The sequence below is a fragment of the Vanellus vanellus genome (assembly GCF_965231255.1).
Source record: "Vanellus vanellus genome assembly, chromosome: 16".
NCBI lineage: Eukaryota > Metazoa > Chordata > Aves > Charadriiformes > Charadriidae > Vanellus > Vanellus vanellus.
Window position 1 is genome coordinate 5,251,512 of NC_138921.1, and position 20,780 is coordinate 5,272,291.

At 40.3% G+C, this 20,780-nt stretch overlaps 1 protein-coding gene across 1 annotated transcript in view; it reads left to right on the top strand.

Annotated features, from left to right (window-relative positions):
* The first annotated feature begins 1,266 nt into the window (after positions 1-1,266).
* The window catches only part of SFI1 (SFI1 centrin binding protein), a 33,566-nt gene continuing 14,052 nt past the window's right edge, over positions 1,267-20,780 (top strand). The window contains exons 1-13 of the mRNA XM_082491895.1: positions 1,267-1,287; positions 3,350-3,529; positions 4,585-4,656; positions 6,870-6,977; positions 7,291-7,385; positions 8,975-9,092; positions 9,363-9,465; positions 10,624-10,780; positions 11,549-11,710; positions 12,176-12,246; positions 13,332-13,424; positions 14,020-14,117; positions 19,916-19,997. Of these exons, the coding sequence (XP_082348021.1) occupies positions 1,268-1,287; positions 3,350-3,529; positions 4,585-4,656; positions 6,870-6,977; positions 7,291-7,385; positions 8,975-9,092; positions 9,363-9,465; positions 10,624-10,780; positions 11,549-11,710; positions 12,176-12,246; positions 13,332-13,424; positions 14,020-14,117; positions 19,916-19,997 (1,359 nt within the window). The 5' untranslated portion in view covers position 1,267. The remainder of the gene's footprint in view (positions 1,288-3,349; positions 3,530-4,584; positions 4,657-6,869; positions 6,978-7,290; positions 7,386-8,974; positions 9,093-9,362; positions 9,466-10,623; positions 10,781-11,548; positions 11,711-12,175; positions 12,247-13,331; positions 13,425-14,019; positions 14,118-19,915; positions 19,998-20,780) is intronic.

The following is a 20,780-nucleotide window of genomic DNA, read 5'->3' on the forward strand; positions in this document are numbered from 1 at the left end:
GAGCGAGTGAGTAACGCGTTCCCGCCCGCTCCGGTGCTGAGGTGCGGCTGGTCTGTCCCCCCCCCGACTCTGGGTGCCAGCCGCCTCCCGCCCCTCCTGGGCAAGGCTACTGGGCTCCCGCTGCTGCTCGCCGGCCTCTGTGTGGAGCCCCCTGAGGGGCGGGGTGCCGGTTCCCGCCGCCGGCCGGTCCCTGGGGCGGGAAGCTGGGCCGCTTCGGCTGCGCGGTCCGTAGCGCCGTCAGTGGGGTGGGAGGCGGGGGGGAGGGGGGCTGTCGCGCGCGGCAGCGTGCGTTGGGCGGGCACCGCGGCCGCGGCCTCCAGCGCCTCAGGGTCGGGTCTCGGAGCAGCATCGCGTGGTTCCCGATGGTTTGTCCGTAAGCACGAAAGGCGTTCAGAATATCATTCTTTGCCGAAAGGAATTTTGCGTTGGCAAACGCACAGTCACTGCAGTAAATTTTTAGGGTTCTCTTTTCCTGTCACAATTTAAACTTTGCTTATAGAAATGTCTGCTTTGTACCTCACGCTTACGAGGAGGTTGCTGGTTATAAGTCCAGGCGCTTTCTCAAAGTCTTGCCCTCCCCGAGACCTTTGGTAGGTGGAAGGTTCTGTTCTCACTGGAGCTGGGTGGAATTCATTGTTGATTTCTACCCGCTTGTGAAGGGAGAGAAACTCAGTAGCTTAAAAAAAAAAAAAAAAAAGTGAAAAGTAGTCAGTTTCATTAGCAACTGACTTGGTAATTCTTGGATGGGGCTTTGAGCAACCTGGTCTAGTGGAAGGTGTCCCTGCCTATGGCAGGGGGGTTGGAACTAGATAATTTTTAAGGTCCCTTCCAACCTAATCCATTCTATGATTTTGTGATTATTAATTTATTTCTAAATAGAGGAGCATAATTTAGGGTCATCTCCTTTTTGTAGCATCTTTCTAGTACAACTTTGTATAGGTACTCACAGTTGCTGTCTTTGGGTTCAAACGGTTATGACTTTATTACCAATAGATTACGTGAGTGCAGTGTCATTCTGGTCAGCAAGGCTGTGAGTGTGCAGACAGAGGCTTTTCATGTTAAACATCTAGAATTGCATTATGCTATTTGTATGCAGGTCAAGTGAGTGGAATTCCTGTCGTTAAGATACAGAATGCATTTAGCATAGATCCATTTGATGGATTCATCACAAATAACAGGAACCAATTTATGCTTTGTCCAAAGCTAATATACAACATTGCAGTGCAGAGAGTGCATTTGCTTACTGCAGACTTGGAACTATAGCAAAATGGAGAAATCCAGAAGCAGGTAAGCAATAATAAGATGCTACCTTGTTAAAGACCTCAGCTGTAATTTATTTTTTTTTTAAATTATGACATCTTAGGCATTCCATGGGATGGAAGAAAGTTGAGGTTTTTCTCATATGAGAGCTTATTGGTCTCTATGGAACATTATTAACCAAAAAATATTCATTTTTTTAGAAAAAAAGCAAAAAACAACAAACACATACACCACCCCCAAACCCATAATGAAACACAGCTTTATGTAGGTTTATGTTATCATAACATTCAAATACAAAAATCATGTTGTTGAGTTTGAGGTATTAGACTGGAACGTAAGATATTAGGGTATAGTTGTTGGTCCAGCCGTAGATTTATTCTGTGGTGTTAGTCTGTTCTTATTCTTCCCATGCTTTTATTTTCTAACTTTACAAGGGAGAAGGGATCCTTCTTTGAGTCTTATTTTTCGTGGTTACTTGCCATAGATTTTCATGGACATGGGCTGTCATCACTAAATATGAATAGCACATACAGTATTTCAAATTTAGGAAGAATCTCTTAAAAATTACACGTTGGAAAATCATTAAGTATTCACATGCCTTAGACTTTAATACAATACCTTTACACGTTTTACCCAAGCTTGATTTTTTGACAACTTTGTGTTATACTGTCATTGCACATAGTTAGACCAGTTTACCTTTGGAGTAGATTAGATGGTTTTAAAGGGAATTGGGCCCAATAGCCGTGTACACAAACTCGTGATGAAAACTATTTTGCATAAATTTAAGAGTGCTTGAAACTCTTTCTTCAAAAGTGTATACAATTGCCTTAACTGCACATCTTGATGTGAACAGAATTCTTCTCTCTGTTGGAGGGGGCCCACCTCTTTCAAAAAATATTCAAATAATATTTTATAGGAGAACAAGAATTTATCTCTCACAAAATATAGGTCTTGTTTTCTTTTGTTAGCTTTGTTTTAGCTCCTTGCGGCTTGCTGGAATGAGCCAAAAACACTGTATTTCCTCTTATGAGATTTTTGGGAAGGGATGGGTGTTGGGTTTTGGTTTTGTTGGGGTCCCCCCCCCAAATGATCTGTTGTTAATACTGTGAGGTTATTCGGCTGAACTCCTGAAACTTACTAGTATGGATTGTTCCAATAACTTTGTGGAACCAACAGTTTTTCTGCTTGCTGCCATGTTTTTCCTAGCTCAGTTCAGGTGATTATTAGGAGACTTCAGACTATCCTCTTCTGTTGCCTGTTATCGAGTTCAAGAATGTGTTTGTGGTTCTAATGTGCAAATTTTCAGGGTGGTGGCAGTATTTGTTTTGGGAAAGAAGCTTCGATACAACTGGTTCAGCAAGTTTTATCTGGTTAGATTTTTTTTTTTTATCATTCTTGTTTTCAGAAAATTATTGAGACAAAATACTTAGAATTCATAAAAACATACTTGTTATTCAGATTAGAACTATGTGTGAAAGTAAACTGTATGATGGAAAAATATACCTAATTTTGCTTTTTAATAATGAATACATAAAACCAGGAAGGGATTTTAATTTTTTTTTTTAAAGAAAAAACACATTGAGTTAAAATATGAGCAAAACTAGGAAACAGTTCCTTGTAAAGGAACTGTATGCGTAAGTGTATTTCATGTTAAAATGGGAGATTCTCACTTCAGTTCTCTAGTCCTCTAGAGAATTTTTCAGCAATAGACAGAATACCTTGATATGTTTGAGAATAAAAGACAGAAAACCACATTCAAATCTCCTCTGTAAAGGTACACTGTATGCACACACATGGGAGGGGAAGCACAAATGCATTTTAGTGCTTTTTAATTTCAACTTTAGTGGAGAAAGAAATTGTCTGTGACATGATTGCACTGAAATGTGTCTTCCTGCTTGTCTTGGGTAAACAACTTCAAAATTCCAGATAGTGAAAAATGTGTGATAAAGAGACAATAAATGTGTGTTAATGTTTTGTAGCTGTCAGCTTCCTTATGTGATTATATACCTTTGTTATAATTTATTGAAATAATGCCACTTCTTTGCCATTAATACAGTTTTACATAAAATATTTCTCCTTCCCTTTTAAGTTCAAAATCTCTGAAGATGCACGAAATCCAACAACTGCCTAGGCATCAGGCATATGCAACTGGGCAATCTGTTGCTCCCCAATGTGCCAGACATCAATTTCAGGACAGAGGTCATGAGAATCCGGATCAAGCTGGGTATACCTGGCATCAAGGAAGAAGGTTAAAAGAATTCCACATCAGGTGATAAGTACAAAACATAATTTTCACTGAATGGAGCAGGGGGGTCAGCCTGGACTTGTACTACTAAAACCAGTCGTCCTTGGGTCTAAGGGAAATGTTTTTGTTCACAGGCATGCCAGACAGTTCTGAAGATGTCTTGTGGTAACTTGAGGCAACATTGGCACAATCAGATTTTGTACATTTTTGATGATTTTCTAATGTAAAATAAAAAAATGGCTATTTGACAGTATGCTTTGATAGGCGACTGCCAGGGGTAATGATTTAGTCTTGCCTTCCTCTTGTGTTTCTTTACTTCTTTTGTTTGCTGAAGGAATCTTGACAAAAGTGAGATGGTAATTGTTTAGAGAATAAAACCCTAATATTTGTTGAACAAGTGGAGCTGATCTAGCAACTCAGACTTGCTGAAAGAGGGAGGCCCTTGTCCATGGCTGTGTGCTTTAATTAATTGCCTTGTGATGCCTTTGGTGGTTATTGGGGCCCTCTGTTAGCCAATTAACTCTTAAATCTGTTTTAAAAAAAGGGGGAAAGGGTGATAGTATCACAATTATGGATTAGTGAGTTGAACTGGTACTAGGAGAAGCGGAACTGCTGTAGGGGAGGTAGGAAGAAGGAAGATCTGCTGGTTTCGGGGTAAATATTAGATTGGCTCAAGTGTTCTGGAAACAAGTCTGACTCAGCTGGTTGACTTCAGGGAAACAGTAATATTATCACTTCTAAATCACAAAAAGGCTCCCTGGTTAGTCAGCAGCCTGCGTATTAGTATCACTGGGTGTAAGTGGGCTGCTTGGAAGACATTTCAGCTGCCTAGGTTTCCTAAACAAGTATGTCCCAATTCAAGTCTTGCAATGATGCACAGGCCTCTACATGTGCTTGGTGAATAGTCCTGTTAAAGGTACCAATTTCAGGATGTAAATATTTAAGATATGCATTGATCTCTATGAAATCAGACCCTTAGTTTTAGTACTGAAACTAGCATAAAAGTTCATATTTTTACTGCTGCCTGGGAATTAGCAGAGGAAGAGTACAAAGGCAACTAACCTTTCCTTATATTCCAGATATATAGCAAGGAAATTCTTCTATCTGTGGACAAAAAAGACATTTGGACAAGTTATCCCTTCCAAAGCCAGGTAGATAAAATTACAGAAATCAAGGCTGGTTTTTTTTTTTGTGGGCTTGGTTTTTTTTCTTTCTTCCTTTTTTTTTATGGCTTAGTGCTGTACCATTGGGCCAAGAAAACATTTGGATGTCTTTTGAGGTCACTTGAAGGTTTCCTTTGAATACCCTTCTTGCTCCTGCTTTTTGTTTGTTTTTAATAATCATAGTTAAACTTTACTAACTAAATTCATAGGAATTGTGGTTGTCTTGATGAAGTTGAACTGTATGTATATAATTGATGGGGTATGATTGTGATACCTGCTTTAAGTTTAACAATTTTTCAAAGTTATGAAGAGAAATAGATCTTGAAATTCAGTTAATTTTACTGTTTGCACTATTGTTCTTAATGTATATTTATATATGCTTTGTATCTGTCTGACTTTGAAATACCTGTGGCAGATGATTCGTTTCTGTTGTTAGTGTTCTGTCAGCTACTGAAAACCAACACTTTGATGCTCTTTCCTTGTTTTGCTTTAATTTGCATGTTCATTCTTGTTTGACCACACCCTTGGGAACTGAAGCGGTTCCCAGTGGAAAGACCTGCATTTGTTACAGTCAGAGTAACAACAGGCCCTTAGTTTCATTGTACTGTATCAAATATATTCTGACTATGTCTGCCTTAGTTGGTAAATGGAAGTCCTGTGAACCTCGCCATTCTTGCTATCCCATATACTGGATTTGCGCTACTTTGGCTATGTGTAAATTTAGGACAATGATTATTTTATTTTATTTTTTTAGGAGTTGAGTGGAAATATATTTTATAAAGTTCAGCAATAAGCAATAAATAACTGCCTTTTCAGATTGAAGAGTCCCCAGTTCTCTGTAGCTTTTGTTTGCAATGTTCTGTTAATGCACCAAGTCCAAAAAAATAACGTATAGCTCACTCTTTTCTTTTTCTTTTTCTTTTTTTTTTTTTTTCCTTTTCTGCTTGAGTGCTTGGAATGACTTAGCAACTTGGCTTGGGGTAGGTAGCTATGAATTGCAACGTGTGAGAGGATGTATGTGTTTCACTGAGGAACCTGTAGGTATTCTGGGCCTAATTCTGTTGTTGTTACAGACATGACAAATTTCGTTAAGCTAGTGGGATAGTTGTGATCAAAGGTTGTGAGTCTGGGCTTGTGTGTTTTTTGTTTGTTGGCTTGTATGTTTTCATGGGTCCTATTTTCCTTCTCTCCATCACAAATATGAAAAGATGAGAAATTTTTTTTTTAAAGTATTCATACTCCACTTCATGAGACTTTCTGGTTCTTAGGCTGCTGCCCAGGTCATCTTGACCATGTCGAAAAATGTTTGAGAGACTAGTCTAAAATAAAATAAAAAATTAATTGCTTGAAATAATAGATTATGAATATTATTTTTAGTTAGGCGATCAGAATCCTAGTTCCCTTGTGCAGACATTCCTATATTTGAATTTTTAATTGTTCACAATCCAGTTGAAGTGTAGCATTGCTTCTTACCTGGTCAGGCGTGTGTTAATTAAATCTGGGTATAAAAGCAGAGACTGTTCTGCTGAGGTTGAAGAATATGAAGGTCATCTGTGACTTGCGAATCAGTTTTGTTGCATGGCTTAGCATCCATTGGAAGCAGAAGGTACATAAGCAGATGAACAGCTTCATTTTTAGCATAAATGATGTACAACTAGCTGAAGGAGTTTTTAAGCCTACTTAAGTGTTCTTTGGGAGGATTTTAAATTTGGGATGACAAGATCAGTATGCTGCTTCGAAGAACACAATGGAAATACTAAAACATTATAAGACCAGAACCAAGCTTTTGTATTTATTTCTATACATAAAATATTTTGTGCTAAAATTACAAAGAACAAAATTAGCAAGGAAAATACACTTACCATTATCAACTCTGCTGGTTGGTTGAGTAAAACGTGGAACTGAGATAAAAGATGCGAGTTATTCTAAAGTCAACTGGTACTCTGATATTTGGCAAGTCAGTTCTGTCTTTCCTTCCTTGACTTCATGTGAAGTATTTACAGTCAGTAAGCTGATTGGTTCTTGTCATACTCCACAGAGTCTTGGAACAGTAGGGTAGTATTTTTAAAATGCAATTAGATGCTGTTAGGCTAATCAGACAAGACTGCAGAAGAGGTAGCGTAATCTTCATTAAAACTGATTTGTGGTCAATCTGGAAAGCTGTGTGAAGTTTCCCATGTCCAAATCTTTCAACTGTTTAGGTGCTTTTATGACCAGAAGATTCTTCGAAAAACTTTTGGAGAGTGGAAAGAGTGGTGGACTGTTTGCAGGGAAAGGAAGCTCAGCCTCAGAGCAGCCAGCCATTACAGGTTTGTGAAATTGCTTCCTATCACTGTGTGTATATAGCAATATGAGAATTTTTCCTTAGGTTCTGAAGGAGTTATTAATACCAGTAAGAAGTTATATCAACAGTAACTCTAGGCCAAGAGCAATGTCTTCATTGCTTATTTTCATATTTTTCTTCTCCTCTTTTTTTTTTGGTGTATTTTTGTTGCTGTTGTCTTAGGATGAAGTCAAAATTTCCTATCCAACATATATTTAGAGTGCAACTTAACTTGAAAGAATCCTACTTCTAGGCATTGGTAGCTATTTCACCGAATGGTGCTTTTTTTCATTTTTTAGGCATTTACTCCATAATTTGATATTCAAGGCTTGGAGAGCCTATGTATGCCAGCAACAAGAAAAGAGGAACAAATGTTATGTTGCAGAGTCTCATGGTAAGTGAAGTGATGGTAACTACCTTTATTTGGGGACATATTGAGATGGGAGTTTCCAAGGGAAATATTTACACAGAATCTCTGTCCCTTGTACATGTTTGCTCATTGACCTCCCCCACCCTATGGAAGTGTAATGCTTTTAAGTACAGATGGTTGTCTGTCTAAAGCTGGCAGGGGGGTTCTGTTTGATGCACTACTGTGTAGCTATATGGTTATTTAGGGATGCCAGTGAATAAGCTTAAGGGCTTCTCCATCTGCTCTGGATTGCGTGGTTTGCTTTTTGGGGGGTGGTTTGGTTGTTTTTTGGTTTGTGTTTTGTTTTTTTTTCTTTATCACAATAAGTGCTCAAATAGATATTTTTTTATATAATCTCTTATTGGAATTCTTTATCAATCGTGAATTTCTGTTTTCTATAGAAATTAGATAATAATTCTCTGTGGTATTAACTGCACATATTTTATCTGTATTCAGTATTCCTTCCAGTTTGTGTCTTGCAATTGAAAAGAAGCCCAAGGTTTTGAAGAGCCCCTTGTCTTATTGTGTAGATTCTTTGTTCTGTGATGGATCTGTCCTACTGATGAAGTTGCCTATATTGGTTGCAACTTCCTTTGGCTTCAGGGAATGTCTGTTCCCTTGAAGGGGAGGATGAGTTTCTTTTAAAGATGACACTGGTTTTGTTCTGTGATGATTTGCAAAATAAGATCACTGGTCTCTTTGCATATGGACGTTGCTTCAGAATATTATACAGACTGGCACCTTTGGAAACAAACTGATAGGCCTAGATTTCCTTTCTTACAGAGTGAGGCCAGAGTACTTACAGAAGCAGCTGTGTGTTACTTAGTCAAAAAGATAGAAAAGTGACCTGGTTTAAGGTAGGTTAATACTTGATTCACCAGATCACGAGGAAATTTACAAAAAAAAAGGTGTTTTTTTTTTTGTCAGCGTGAAGTGGCATAAAATCACTTATGTTTTGGGATTGTTTCTTTCTGATAAATTTGCTTAAATAGTGTCAGTTCTGACAAGCCAGACTGTTGTGAGGAGAAAGTGCAGTGCACTGCATAAAGTGGTAAACTGGAATTTGTGACACCACTTCTGTTTTTAGCTGCATGACCAGCCTGCTAAATAAACTTGACTTGTTTCTGGTTGATTTCTCTGCTTGTAATAGAGAATAACTCTTGAAAAGCTACTGATGAACCTGATGAACTTTTTTTTTAAAACAAACCAAAGAAAATCCTGTAATTCTTACCCAGTAAGATTGTTACGCTGAATATTGTCATACAATTATATATGCTGTAAGCACTGAAGACAAAGCAATGCCATTGTCTGATAATTCATGCTGCTCTGAACAAAAGCCATGATGCTGTCAGCGTTTCAGAGATTCTCGTCAGTGTGACACCCTCAGCCAGAGTGGATGGTCTCGGCTGCGGCTCTGGTGGCTGTCGTTTCAGGGTTTCCCACGAGGTGTCACTGCGGGTTGAGGGGACTGGAGGTCAGGGACAAGTGGTGTTATGGAGGGGTTAAAAACGCCAGATTCTTGCACGAACTTACTTACGATGCTGTATATTTTTTTTTTCTGTTTTTGTGCACAGCAAAGAAGAAAAAGTTGCTCAGGACCTGGCAGTGCTGGGTGGTTTATGTTAATGTCCAAAGGACAAAACATGGGATGCAGTCTGTGGCATTGGCATTCAGGAAAAGAAGCTGTTTGCGGTAAGAATGGAGTGGAAACAGGCAGAGAAGCACTGACCATAAGGCCATCATGTTTTTTACTTGTGTTCTATTATCTTTTCCTGCAGTGACTTTGTTCCATGTTCAATTTTTTTTTTTTTTTTTTTGGGGGGGGGGGGGGGTGCCTGAATGCCCATAGACTATGAATTTAAAAGATTGTCATTCATACCTTTTTCCAGTGAGACAAAGGTGATTTCTTGCACCAAACTATGGAACCTGCATTTGAACATGTCTGTAACTTTGTTTTGCCAGCATATCATGGGCAGTGTGGAGAAGACGACACCACCAGAACTGCACTAGACATAAAATGAATATTTTGGCTCTGCAGCATTGGGCCCAGAGCCTGCAATTTCGAGTAAGTCCTAGGACCTCCAGTTCCCACCATTTCTAATGTTTAAGTTGCATGTAATATGTTGCAGATTAACAAAAAATAGGCCTGATGCTAATTTACTTTGCAAATTACAGTACTTATGACGGAAGAAGGTCAAAACTATTTTTTTACAAGAAAAATTTCCTTACAAGAAATCTAGGCAAAGCAAACTGGATCCATGTCTTACATTTGCTAGGAAGCAGACTGGCCAAAGGAATTATTACTGTCTTATACAATGCTTGAAGATAGTGAAAGTGTCAGAGTTCTCTCCCTGGGAGAACTAGCCACAGGTAAATAAGAGGTAGAAGAAAACAGGTGTGTGGATTTGCAGCTGTGGCATTTAGAGCAGGGCATGAAGGGTAGTTGCATCCAGCTCTCTGGAGTGCTGAACTCTAGAGGTCCAATCCACTGTCCCGTTAGGAGGCAAGAGAGCACTGGTCAGCTGTTTGACAGTACCTTGCCTCTTTGTAAGATGTTTCTTACATCCTAATAAATTTCTGTAAGCATGTTTAACTCTATTTTGGGGTGAGAAAATACAGTCCAGCATTTCATATTCTTGAGAGGTTGTCAGCTCCTTCAGTAAACTGTTCATCTTAGCTGAAGTGAAAACAGTGTAGCTTGCTTTCTTTCCCCGGAACTGGCTTTTTGTCCATTTCATTAAAAACAGGTGATGGTATTTAATTTGCTCTTTGCTGAAAGATGGCAGCACTGCCTGTTTGAGGACAGTATTTTACTGAGGAGATAAACCCATGACTTGGGAAATCTTACATATTTCAAGATATGATTCTCTTTTATATGAAAATATTCCATCTGGAAGAAAGCCTGTTGTCCAAAAAGTATTATTTTGGCCTTTTAATGGAAAAAGTGTGAAAGTATCCAAAAAGGAAAACAACCCAGGTTTGATATTGACATTCTTTGTCTTTGACCTTTTTCTGTGCTGACATTCCTTTGGCATTTGTTTGATTTGGTTGTTTCCCCCCCTGTCCCTGGCCCCAGTGGGGCAGAAATTCATTGCTCATGGCTTTCACCTTTAGATCTTAAATGGAATTTCCTATTGCCTGCATGTTCTTCCTCTGTTCTACTTCTGTAATCTTGTCCATTTTTTTCCCCCTTGCTGCCCTCCCTCCTCAATTGTTCTGTCAGGCTTGGTTGCAGTGGCGAGAGCTGTATTTATACAGCCAGACTGACAAGCAGAAGGAGACTAGGGCAGTAGCTCACCATCAGCACTGGGAATTGAAGAGATGCATGGAAGCGTGGCTGGGATACCTAAACTTCCACAGAGCCAAGAAGCGTCAGAATGGTGAGTTAGGACAGAACAGGGCTCAGTCCTTTTGCTTAGGGCACAGTGATGAGTTTTTCTGTTCTAGAAGGTGCTGCAATGTTTCTGATTGCTCAACTGATGGTGAGATGCAACTTGGACTGTACACTGTCACAGGCCTGGCTAGTTTAGGTTACATACTGAACTGTCAGGAACATCATCTGCTTTCCCTGCGATTGATTTAAAAGAAAATACTTTACCATTCCCTTGATGAAAACTTGCATGTTGCAAATTAGGTTCTGACTAAGATATCTGAGAAGGATGTATCCAGGACTATTATCAGTCAATCTATCTGTGGATTTTCTTCATAATCAGAAAATCACAACTCATACAGGATGATAAAGATTAGTACACCAGTTCTTTTGTTTCTTCCCTTGAAGTCGCTGGAACGACTTCAGATGTGAATGCCTGTTGATTGGTGGTAATGGAAAAGAATCCAGCTTGGATATCTGGGAACTGATAATAGGAGTATGCTGAATTGTAAGCAAGCTTGTGTATGTTGAACAAGTGACACAGCATTAACTTCCCCTTCTTAAGTCAGTACAATATGTTACTGCTTTAAAACTGCCTTTGTGATCAATGGGAAGAATATAGTCCGTAGCTGAATATGACTGTGAATTCTTGTGACCGTTTTTCAGTGTTAGGGCTTCTGTCACTTCAGAACTAGTGGCTTAAATGTCATGGCCTTATTCAATATAAATGAGCCCAGGACGGAACAAGTCATGAATAACTTGTGTGTTTGTTTTCTAGAGCTGGCCCAAGAGCATCACCGAAGCAGGGTAGTTCGGCAGTGTTTCTCTGATTGGCGGCTGTCATGGGAGTGCAGGAGAAGAATGCGTGCTCACCAAAAGGATATTGGAAAACTAGCAGCAAGGATTGCCATACGGAGAGTCTTTGCACACTGGAAGCATTGTATCCAATCTGTATTTAGTCCCTAGCAGGGACAGGTTAAAAGCGTTCCCGCAAGCGAAAGATCTGGCTAATAAGCAGGAATGTTGTGCAGTAGCGTGGGTGACAGCAAACGTGTTATCATTAGAAAGATGTATGTAAGGCCACACTAACAATTAATGAAACTCTTGCAATTACATTATGTTAGCCTGTTGACAGCTAAGAGCCTGCAGAAGATAATTTAAGGTTGGAAAGGAATTCCTTACTTAACAGTGATTCAAAAATGTATTGTGGTAAGCCAGCAAAATCTGAAAACTTGACTGTAATCAAAACTTGCACAGGTGACAGTGCACAAAATTCAAATACTGAAGCAAATTTAGATGGAGGTTTAGTGCCCCTCTGTGGGAGCAGGTTATGTATATATCGAGAGAAGGTTGTGTGTATATATTAGTTTGGTTCTGTATAAAACATACTTTAATTCAGTGACAGATGTTGTACTGCATGTGGAAGAGACTCTACAGTGTGAGCTGGCTGAAAAACACTACAAGCATCATCTGTTGGTAAGAGCGCTATTATGCGTCAGGTAGAAGAGGCTGTGGGGAGAATCTGAATATTTCTGACTGGCAGTGTGCCTTTAGTACTACCCGTGGTGTGTGGGTATTAAGTGGGGGGATGCACCATTTTCTGCCATGTTGAGTTTGGATTGGGCATCAGGTTTCTAAATTCCAACTATTCTGCAATCTGCCCGTTGAATCCAAATGGGGAAACTGTGCTGCTGTCTAAAATAGTTATTCTTCCCATTGGGAAACCGGTGAAGTAGCAGATTAATTTTGATGGTTTTGGGCTACCATGCTCCCTGGCCATTACACCATGAGATTGCATTTTCACCTTGATTTTCCCTGATACAATTTTTTTTTTTTTAATTCTCACCTCTACCCAAATGTTTGTCTGCCTACACTGTTTTGCTAGAAGAATTAATTTTTTCCCTCTGTAGTAATGCAAACATGCTTCTTTTCACATGATTCTAAAGATAGCTTATTGCATGTGCAAGGACTTTAGTGACTTTTTTATCTTTTATTTAAAAACAAGAAATCCTTGAAGGCCATCTGAAAGATGGATCAGTACTGATCATCAAAAGAATGGCCATAAACCTGTTCGGATCATAGACTGAAAACATTAGTGACTATAAGAGCACTTTAAGGCAGGATGCTCTCATAATGCTCTTTACCATGTTCATCCCTGAATCAAGGTATTGTGGGATTGTAAATTGAAAGACCTTGTGCTGAGCAGACCTAAAAGGGAAGTGGAACTTTTCTATTTTTGGTAAGGAGCGAATTAAGAGTCTTGAACTGAAGGAGGAGATGGATTAGGAAAGGACTTGGTAGTGGTGTTGATAGATGAATAAGGAGTTAGATGTCTCGCAATAAAACCCTGGGAAAGTGGAAGGGAATTTTAGTTTAGGTGGGGAAGCAACAATTTGTGAGAGGAAATTGATGCATAGCTTTGATGACAGGCTCATAAATCTTAGCTATTGCAAGGAGTAGCATCAAACATAGATTGTCTGTACAGTGCAGCCAGTTCCAAACTTATCTGTGCTTGCTGATTTGGATTACATGAAAGTTGTGCACATCTCTTGTTGTTACAGAAACTTGGGTTTAAGGGTCTTTGGCAGAATGTCACTAACACTCGTCTTCAGCAAATGAGAAAAAATCTTTCGTACCGTCACCATCAAGTTACAGTGAGTTTAACTTTTTTTTGGTTCTTGTGTTAGTTTTTCTTTAGCTGTCCTATTGGCTTCCACTTTCACCTACAAAATACTTTTTTATTAAATTAGTGGCTTTCTTCCTAAATACTAATAGCCACAGAAAATCTCCTGTGTAAGTCAACTGTTAGTCTTAGATAGGTTATTTTAGTTTTGTTTTCCTATCACAGAATGGTAGGGGTTAGAAGGGACCTCTGGAGATCATCTAGTCCAACACCCCTGCCAGAGCAGGGTTACCTACAGCAGGTTGCACAGGATCGCATCCAGGTGGGTTTTGAATATCTCCAGAGAAAAAGACTCCACAACCTCTCTGGGCAGCCTGTTCCAGTGCTATGTCGCCCTCAAAATAAAGGAGTTTTTCCTTATGTTCAGATGGTTCTTATGTTTGTGGTGACTTTTTGTTTTACCAGAGAAATTCATAGCAGGTTATAAAACAAGTTTGGTATATGAAGCAGTGCAGGAGGCAACTGTTACAGCTGGCAGTTTTAGTAGGACATTGAATCATTTCTTTCTTTGCATTCTTCTCCTCCCTCGATATCTATGTTTTTTCATGCCTGTTGTTTTGTTTCAGGTGCTGCAGAAGTTCTGGAACCTTTGGAAGTCCCATTTAGAAGCGAAGGAGGAAGAACAGCAGCAGGCCTTAACATCAATGGCTCATGCCCATTATAGGTATGCAGAGAAACATTAATGTAAGTTTGTACAAATGTGGGATTTGTGGGCCTTTGGTTCTATTTTAAAATTTGGTAATACATTTGGGAGCATGACCATCCTGATGCCAATTGCTCTTATATTTTCTATGAGTAATGGACAATTTACATCTCCTGCTTCTCTGTGAAATGTGAGAGGGCGATTGATTAAGCCTAGCTCTGAGGCTTGTTTGGATTTAAGAGCTGGATGTTTTACGGGTAAGAGCAGTAGGTTGCAGCATGAGCACAGACAAAGCACAAAATGCTTGCTGCTGCTTTACTTTGGGGACGAGCTGGGGGAGTTGATGGCTCATGTATGCTACCTCTGCTGATAGAGGTACTCAAAGAGTGAAGGTAAGGCTTTTTTGTAAAAGCTAAATTTATTTAGTCGTAGGAATAAGTCAATATTAACAAAGCAGCCAGAAGGCTTCTAATTTTTTTAAATGTGAGTTTGGTGGGGAGTGCCTGTTTATTATGACAAAGTTGAAAGGGTATATATTTGATTCTTATGCTTCCTCTGTCTATTGGTTCTTAATGCTGCTTTCAGTTGGTTCCAAAAATGCGGGATGTGCAAATACTCTAAATTTTATTGCCTTAGAACTTTCTTGATTTTTGAGTGAAGCTTAGCAGGAGAGAATGAGACCTCTACAAGACAGGCCTGTGCTACTCAGCACAGCATGCCGTACTCTACAGTGCTTGGATCTTGGAGCTAGATTTGAAACTGAAAGTGTTTCCACCACAGTATTGCAGTGTTGCTCTAAAATAAATGAAGCCTGTTGAGATGTCCCCATGTTAGTATATTAGTGCCAAGACCCACATAGAGTTGGTTGGTTTAAATTAGATGCAGGGTAATAAGGGAAGGAAGGGAAGTTTCATTCTGCTGTGCATACTTATGTGGGATGTTCTCTTTCTGATTAGCACGGTCTGCATTCAAAAAGACACTTAATTTTACCACAGCTCAGAGAACTACCCTGTGGCCTAAACAGTATCTTCCACTCAATAAAATTTCAATCTCATTTCTTCTAATCCTCCCAGCAGAGTTTGCTTTAAGTATTAATGTTTTCCTGATTAAGAGATGCTAATACTACAAGAGTTACTGATATACTTGGTACTGAGTTAGAGTTGATTCGTGTTTTGTTTTCAGGGCATAATTATTGCAGAAATCTCTCTAATTGCCTGATGTCTTGGCATCATGATTACTTTGGTTTTGCTCAGAGATTACTGAAGAAATATTACTGTGGTTACCTATCTTACAGTCAGTTGTAGTATGCGCAGTTGGATTCAATATGAAACAAACAAGATGTGCCTGTAAGCTTTAATTTTGCTGCCAAGACCAATGTGGAGCTCATAGGAAAAGAACTGGGACTCAATGATAATACTGGTTGTTTCACAAGTGTCAAAATAAATGCATTACCACTGCTGGAGTTATTCTAATTTAAATTTATAGCGTGAAATTGAGTGAAATTACTGGGAATCTTTCTTCAGACGTGCTGGCATTTCTGTTTTCTGTTAACATAAATGGGTGCTACAGGTTCTCATCACCTCTTAAAATTCAATCACTAGCCTTTGACTCAGGATAAAGGTATATTTTACTAATTACTTTTATTGGCATATTATGGGGGCACAGGCATGCACAGGAGTTATAAGAGTGTGTGGAAATCAGAGGGGTGGAAATATTGATGAGCGGGGAGGGGGGAAGTATTTGCCTTTTTTGAGATGCTCTAAAGACCTTGCCTGGGCTTGTATTTTCAACCATGGATTCAGTGCTGACTCTTCCGGTAGGGTTATGATTTATGATGCTATTAAAACTTATTTCCCATTTTCTGTTTTAGAAGACTAACAAAAAAAAGTTTGCTTTCCTTGGAAAAGGGTATGTTTTGAAATGTGCTTTTACAATGAGTCCCCTCCTGAGACACTTTTCCCTGTGTAAGTTGAGAGAAAAAATGTTTTTTAACATTGAATCTTCTTTCCTGGTGGACTTGGGACCTTGCACATTTCGTTGGCAGAGGATGGTCACACCCTGTGTTCTAGGTTCATACCTTTCTGTCATCAGAAGCCTGGCTTCACAGTTGAAAAACAAGCTGCAGAAAGTCTGCTTTGCCTTAGATATTGGCTTGCTTTTTGGGAGATTCACAACTAGGTTTGGAGGTCAGGCTGAATAATGAGGGCGGCTGCGTTTCTGTAAGCAATTAATAGTTTTTCAAAATGGTGTGACAGTGCGGCTGTGGTGCATTAGCTTACCCTCAGGAGACAAGGAGGGAGACAAGGCTCAAAGACTCAGGAGGTTAAGCTTAGTGAAGATGAGTTGGAGCATGCAACTGCTGCAATGTAACTTATGCCTCTCACTAGGGAAGGGATGAACAGATGGTTTGAAGGCTCTTGTTAGTTGTGTAGCCATACCTTGATTACATGGGTCAGGAATGTTTTTGTGTGCAATCTTTTCTCTTTAGAAAAGTATAAATGAAGTCCTATTTCCTGAACACAAAAGAACAAATTAGAAGTGTGTTGCTCATTCAGAGGTCTGGGGCTGCATTCCAACCAGATCGAAGTAAAACTTTCATGGCAGTTTGCCAGAACTTGGCTTTCCTCTTGGTCTCTGATGCACATACATGCTGTCTCCCAAGTCAGTGTCCTAACTGCTGTGTCTGGTGGTGAGACCCAGAAGATACCCCAGAAGAGCCATCGGTTGAGGTTTGTGACTGTCTACAGATCAAAGACTCTTGCTGGCAATTACCAGTACCCTCCAGGAAGGGTTACTTAACTCATGTTGTTTACCAACGCATAAACTTGTAATGAGCTGTAACAGCTGCTTATGAAAAATTACCTGGTAAGAATCCCAAATATCTCTTAGGCCTCTTTAGACTAGAGAAGACCTGGGACTTGCTGACAATCTAATTAGTACACCCACATGATTGTTTTGGAAATAACTGATGTCGTTTGAACTGGGTGCTCTTTCCACTAGGCTGTAGCTCAGCCTTCTGGACTAGGATGTGTCTACCATATGCTTGCTCTGTGAGAGAGATACATAGTGCTCAATCACAAATATACTTTAATTGCATTTTGGTGTTACTATTTGATAATGACTTTTGTGCATCCCTTGGGAGGAGGCAGACTAGCAAGTAAGTATTATCTTCATCTAGAGAGAAAGAAGCTTTGATAATGAGAGCAACTAACCTTACCTTGTTCATAAAAGAAAGTCTTGGTTAGAATCCCTTCAGTGTTGAGATCAGACCATGCTGCTATTTATTATTTGTTATTATAACTTTTTTCAAGTCCTATTACAATGTTGGTTGGTTTGTTTGTTTTATGGGTTCACGGAATCACGGAATCTTCAGAGTTGGAAGGGACCTCTAGAGATCATCTAGTCCAACTCCCCTGCCAAAGCAGGATTGCCTAGAGCGCATTACTCAGGACTGCATCCAGGCGGGTCTTGAAAATCTCCAGGGAAGGGGACTCCACAACCTCCCTGGGCAGCCTGTGCCAGTGCTCTGTCACCCTCACCGTAAAGAAGTTTTTCTGTGTATTTGGATGGAACTTCCTATGTTCCAACTTGTGCCCATTACCCCTTGTCCTGTCATTGGGAACCACTGAAAAGAGTCTGGCTCCATCCTTCTTCAACCCACCCTTTAGATACTTGTACGCCATAATAAGGTCTCCCCTCAGCCTTCTCTTCTCCAGGCTAAAGAGTCCCAGCTCTCTCAGCCTTTCCTCATATGGGAGATGCTCCAAGCCCTTAATCATCTTAGTTGCCCTTCGCTGGACTCGCTCCAGCAGTTCCCTGTCCCTCTTGAACTGGGGAGCCCAGAACTGGACACAGTATTCCAGTTGTGGCCTCACCAGTGCAGAGTAGAGGGGAAGAATGACCTCCCTCGACCTACTGGCCACACTCTTCCCTATGCAGCCCAGGATTCCATTGGCCTTCTTGGCGACAAGGGCACATTGCTGGGTCATGGATAATTTACTATCTACCAGGACCCTCAGATCCTTCTCAGAACTACTTCCCAGCAGGTCCATCCCTAACCTATACCGGTGCTTTGCATTCTTCCTCCCCAGATGCAGGACCTTGCACTTGGTTTTGTTGAACCTCATTAGGTTCTTCTCTGCCCAGCTCTCCAGCCTGTCCAGGTCACGCTGGATGGCAGCACAGCCCTCTGGGGTGTCAGCCACCCCTCCCAGTTTGGTATCATCAGCAAACTTGCTGAGGATACACTTTGTCCCCTCATCCAGGTCATTAATGAATATATTGAACAAAATTGGACCGAGTATTGATCCCTGGGGGACACCACTGGTTACAGGCCTCCAACTAGACTCTGTGCCGCTGATCACAACCCTCCGAGTTCTGTCACACAGCCAGCTCTCAATTCACCTTGCTGTCACCTCATCTAGCCCACACTTCCTCAGCTTCCTACTGAGACAGTGTCAAAAGCCTTGCTGAAGTCAAGGTAGATGACATCTACGACTCTTCCCTCATCCAGCCAACCAGTTATAACATCATAGAAAGCTATCAGATTGGTCAAGCACGATTTACCCTTGGTAAATCCATGTTGACCACTTCCAATAGCTTCCTGTTCCTCAATGTGTTTGGAAATGACATCCACAATGAGTCGCTCCATTACCTTCCCAGGGACAGAGGTGAGACTAACTGGCCTGTAGTTCCCTGGGTCCTCCTTCTTGCCCTTTTTGAAGATTGGAATGATGTCGGCCTTCCTCCAGTCCTCAGGCACCTCTCCTGTTCCCCATGACCTTTCAAAGACGATGGAGAGTGGTCTAGCAATAACATCTGCCAGCTCTCTCAGCACTCGCGGGTGCATGCCATCAGGGCCCATGGACTTATGGATGTCCAGCTTGGCCAAGTGGTCTCTGACTCAGTCCCCCTCAACTGAGGGAAAATCTTCCTCTCTCCAGACCAGCTTTAGCAGTGGAGACTGAAGAAAAGAAGGCATTTAATAACTCTGCCTTCTCTGTCTTCCACCGCTAGGGCACCCATCTCATTCACCAGTGGGCCAACATTTTCCCTAGTCTTCCTTTTTCTGTTGATGTAATGAAAGAATCTCTTCTTATTATCTTTAACTGCAGTGGCCAAGCTGAGTTCTGATTGAGCTTTGGCCCTTCTAATTTTCCCCCTGCATAGCTTCGTTATATCTTGCTAATCCTCGTAAGTTGCCAACCTCCTTTTCCAGAGAATGTAAGCTTTCCTTTTTTTCGTGAGGTCCAGCCAAAGCTCTCTATTTAGCCAGGCTGGTCTTCTTCCCTGTCAGCTCATTTTTCAAGACATGGGGATGGCCTTCTCCTGTGCTTCTAAAAGTTTTTTGTTTTTCTTGTTGTTGTTTTGAAATAAAAAAGTAGAGTAGGATTTAAAAAAAAATATTTCCGAGGTGGGAGGCAATGGCCTATATTTACGGTGGAGAAGAAATAAAAGGTTATTACATTTTTTTTTTTTTTCTGTGCTTGTGTTTGTAAATAAAGTAAGTTATTCGGTCAGAAATTGGAACAATCTTTTGAATGACCTGAGTGAAAGCAGTGAGTTCTAATAACTTCAGAAAATTCATTGATCTTTTATCATGTATTCTGGGTAAGATTTCAGGGGACAGACTAATTGTTTTTTAACCCAGAAAATAATGAAGACACAAAGCTGTCTGATTTCCAAAGAAGGTTTGCATGATTTGAAAAATCAAGTAACTATTTAAGTTGTACATGGATTGGTCTTCTGATGTACATAAAATCTATCCCTTTTCTGAAGGAATTCTCTCCTGAGCTGACATTCTCCCTTTTTGCTTGCAGGAGGGTGTTGATGAGACAGGTATTTGACACATGGTTGCTGAAGACATACAAGCAGCAAGAATACCGAATAGGAGAGAAGAGGGTAAATGTAACTTTTCTATCTGGCCTTACTTAGGAAATAGAGAAGATGATTTCTTAGTCACTATCTGTGAACATCAGTTAGCATGAGATGGACTTGAGCGTTATAAATTCCTTTTCCTGGTGGGGGATCAAGTCAGGGGAAACAGATTACAACCAATATTTACAAATCACATTTTTTGTAGTTAAGCTGTTTATTAATAGTAGAATCAAACTGTTTATTATTAGAGGATAACTATTCACACAGTTCATAGGCTTATTCTCTCACCCAGTAAATACACATGTGCTCTCTCTCTCACACTCTGTCTGTTTCATAGTTACCTGGTTAAAACAATAATAGTCATAAAGAGCCATCCCCAACCTATTTCAGAAGAGCAGGTTTGTACTGACAAACTAGTTGCTTCTTGGTAGGTGTCCAGAAAGTCCCTTAGGGGGTCCTTCTCCTTTCCTGATATATAATCCTGTAGTCTTTACATATGGCAGCCACTGCTGCCTTTTATATGGTCTGAGTTACACAACCCATAGTTGATGGTAGTGTGGGTGTGTGGCCTTGTGCAGATATGGCTGACTCTTGGTGTTCTGAGATTATCAGTTATTGCGAACTCAACAGGACTAGTTTCTGGAGCTTATCGGTTCTTGGGAGTCTTTCACGTGCAACTTACCAGCTTGTATTTTTCCTTTCTTTGGCCTGCTGTTTTCTGATAACAGTTTCTCCATCCACGCACACATAGGTGCCTGCAGAACACATTTGCATAAACTTGCAGCAAAGGGGCTTTGACATGTGTCT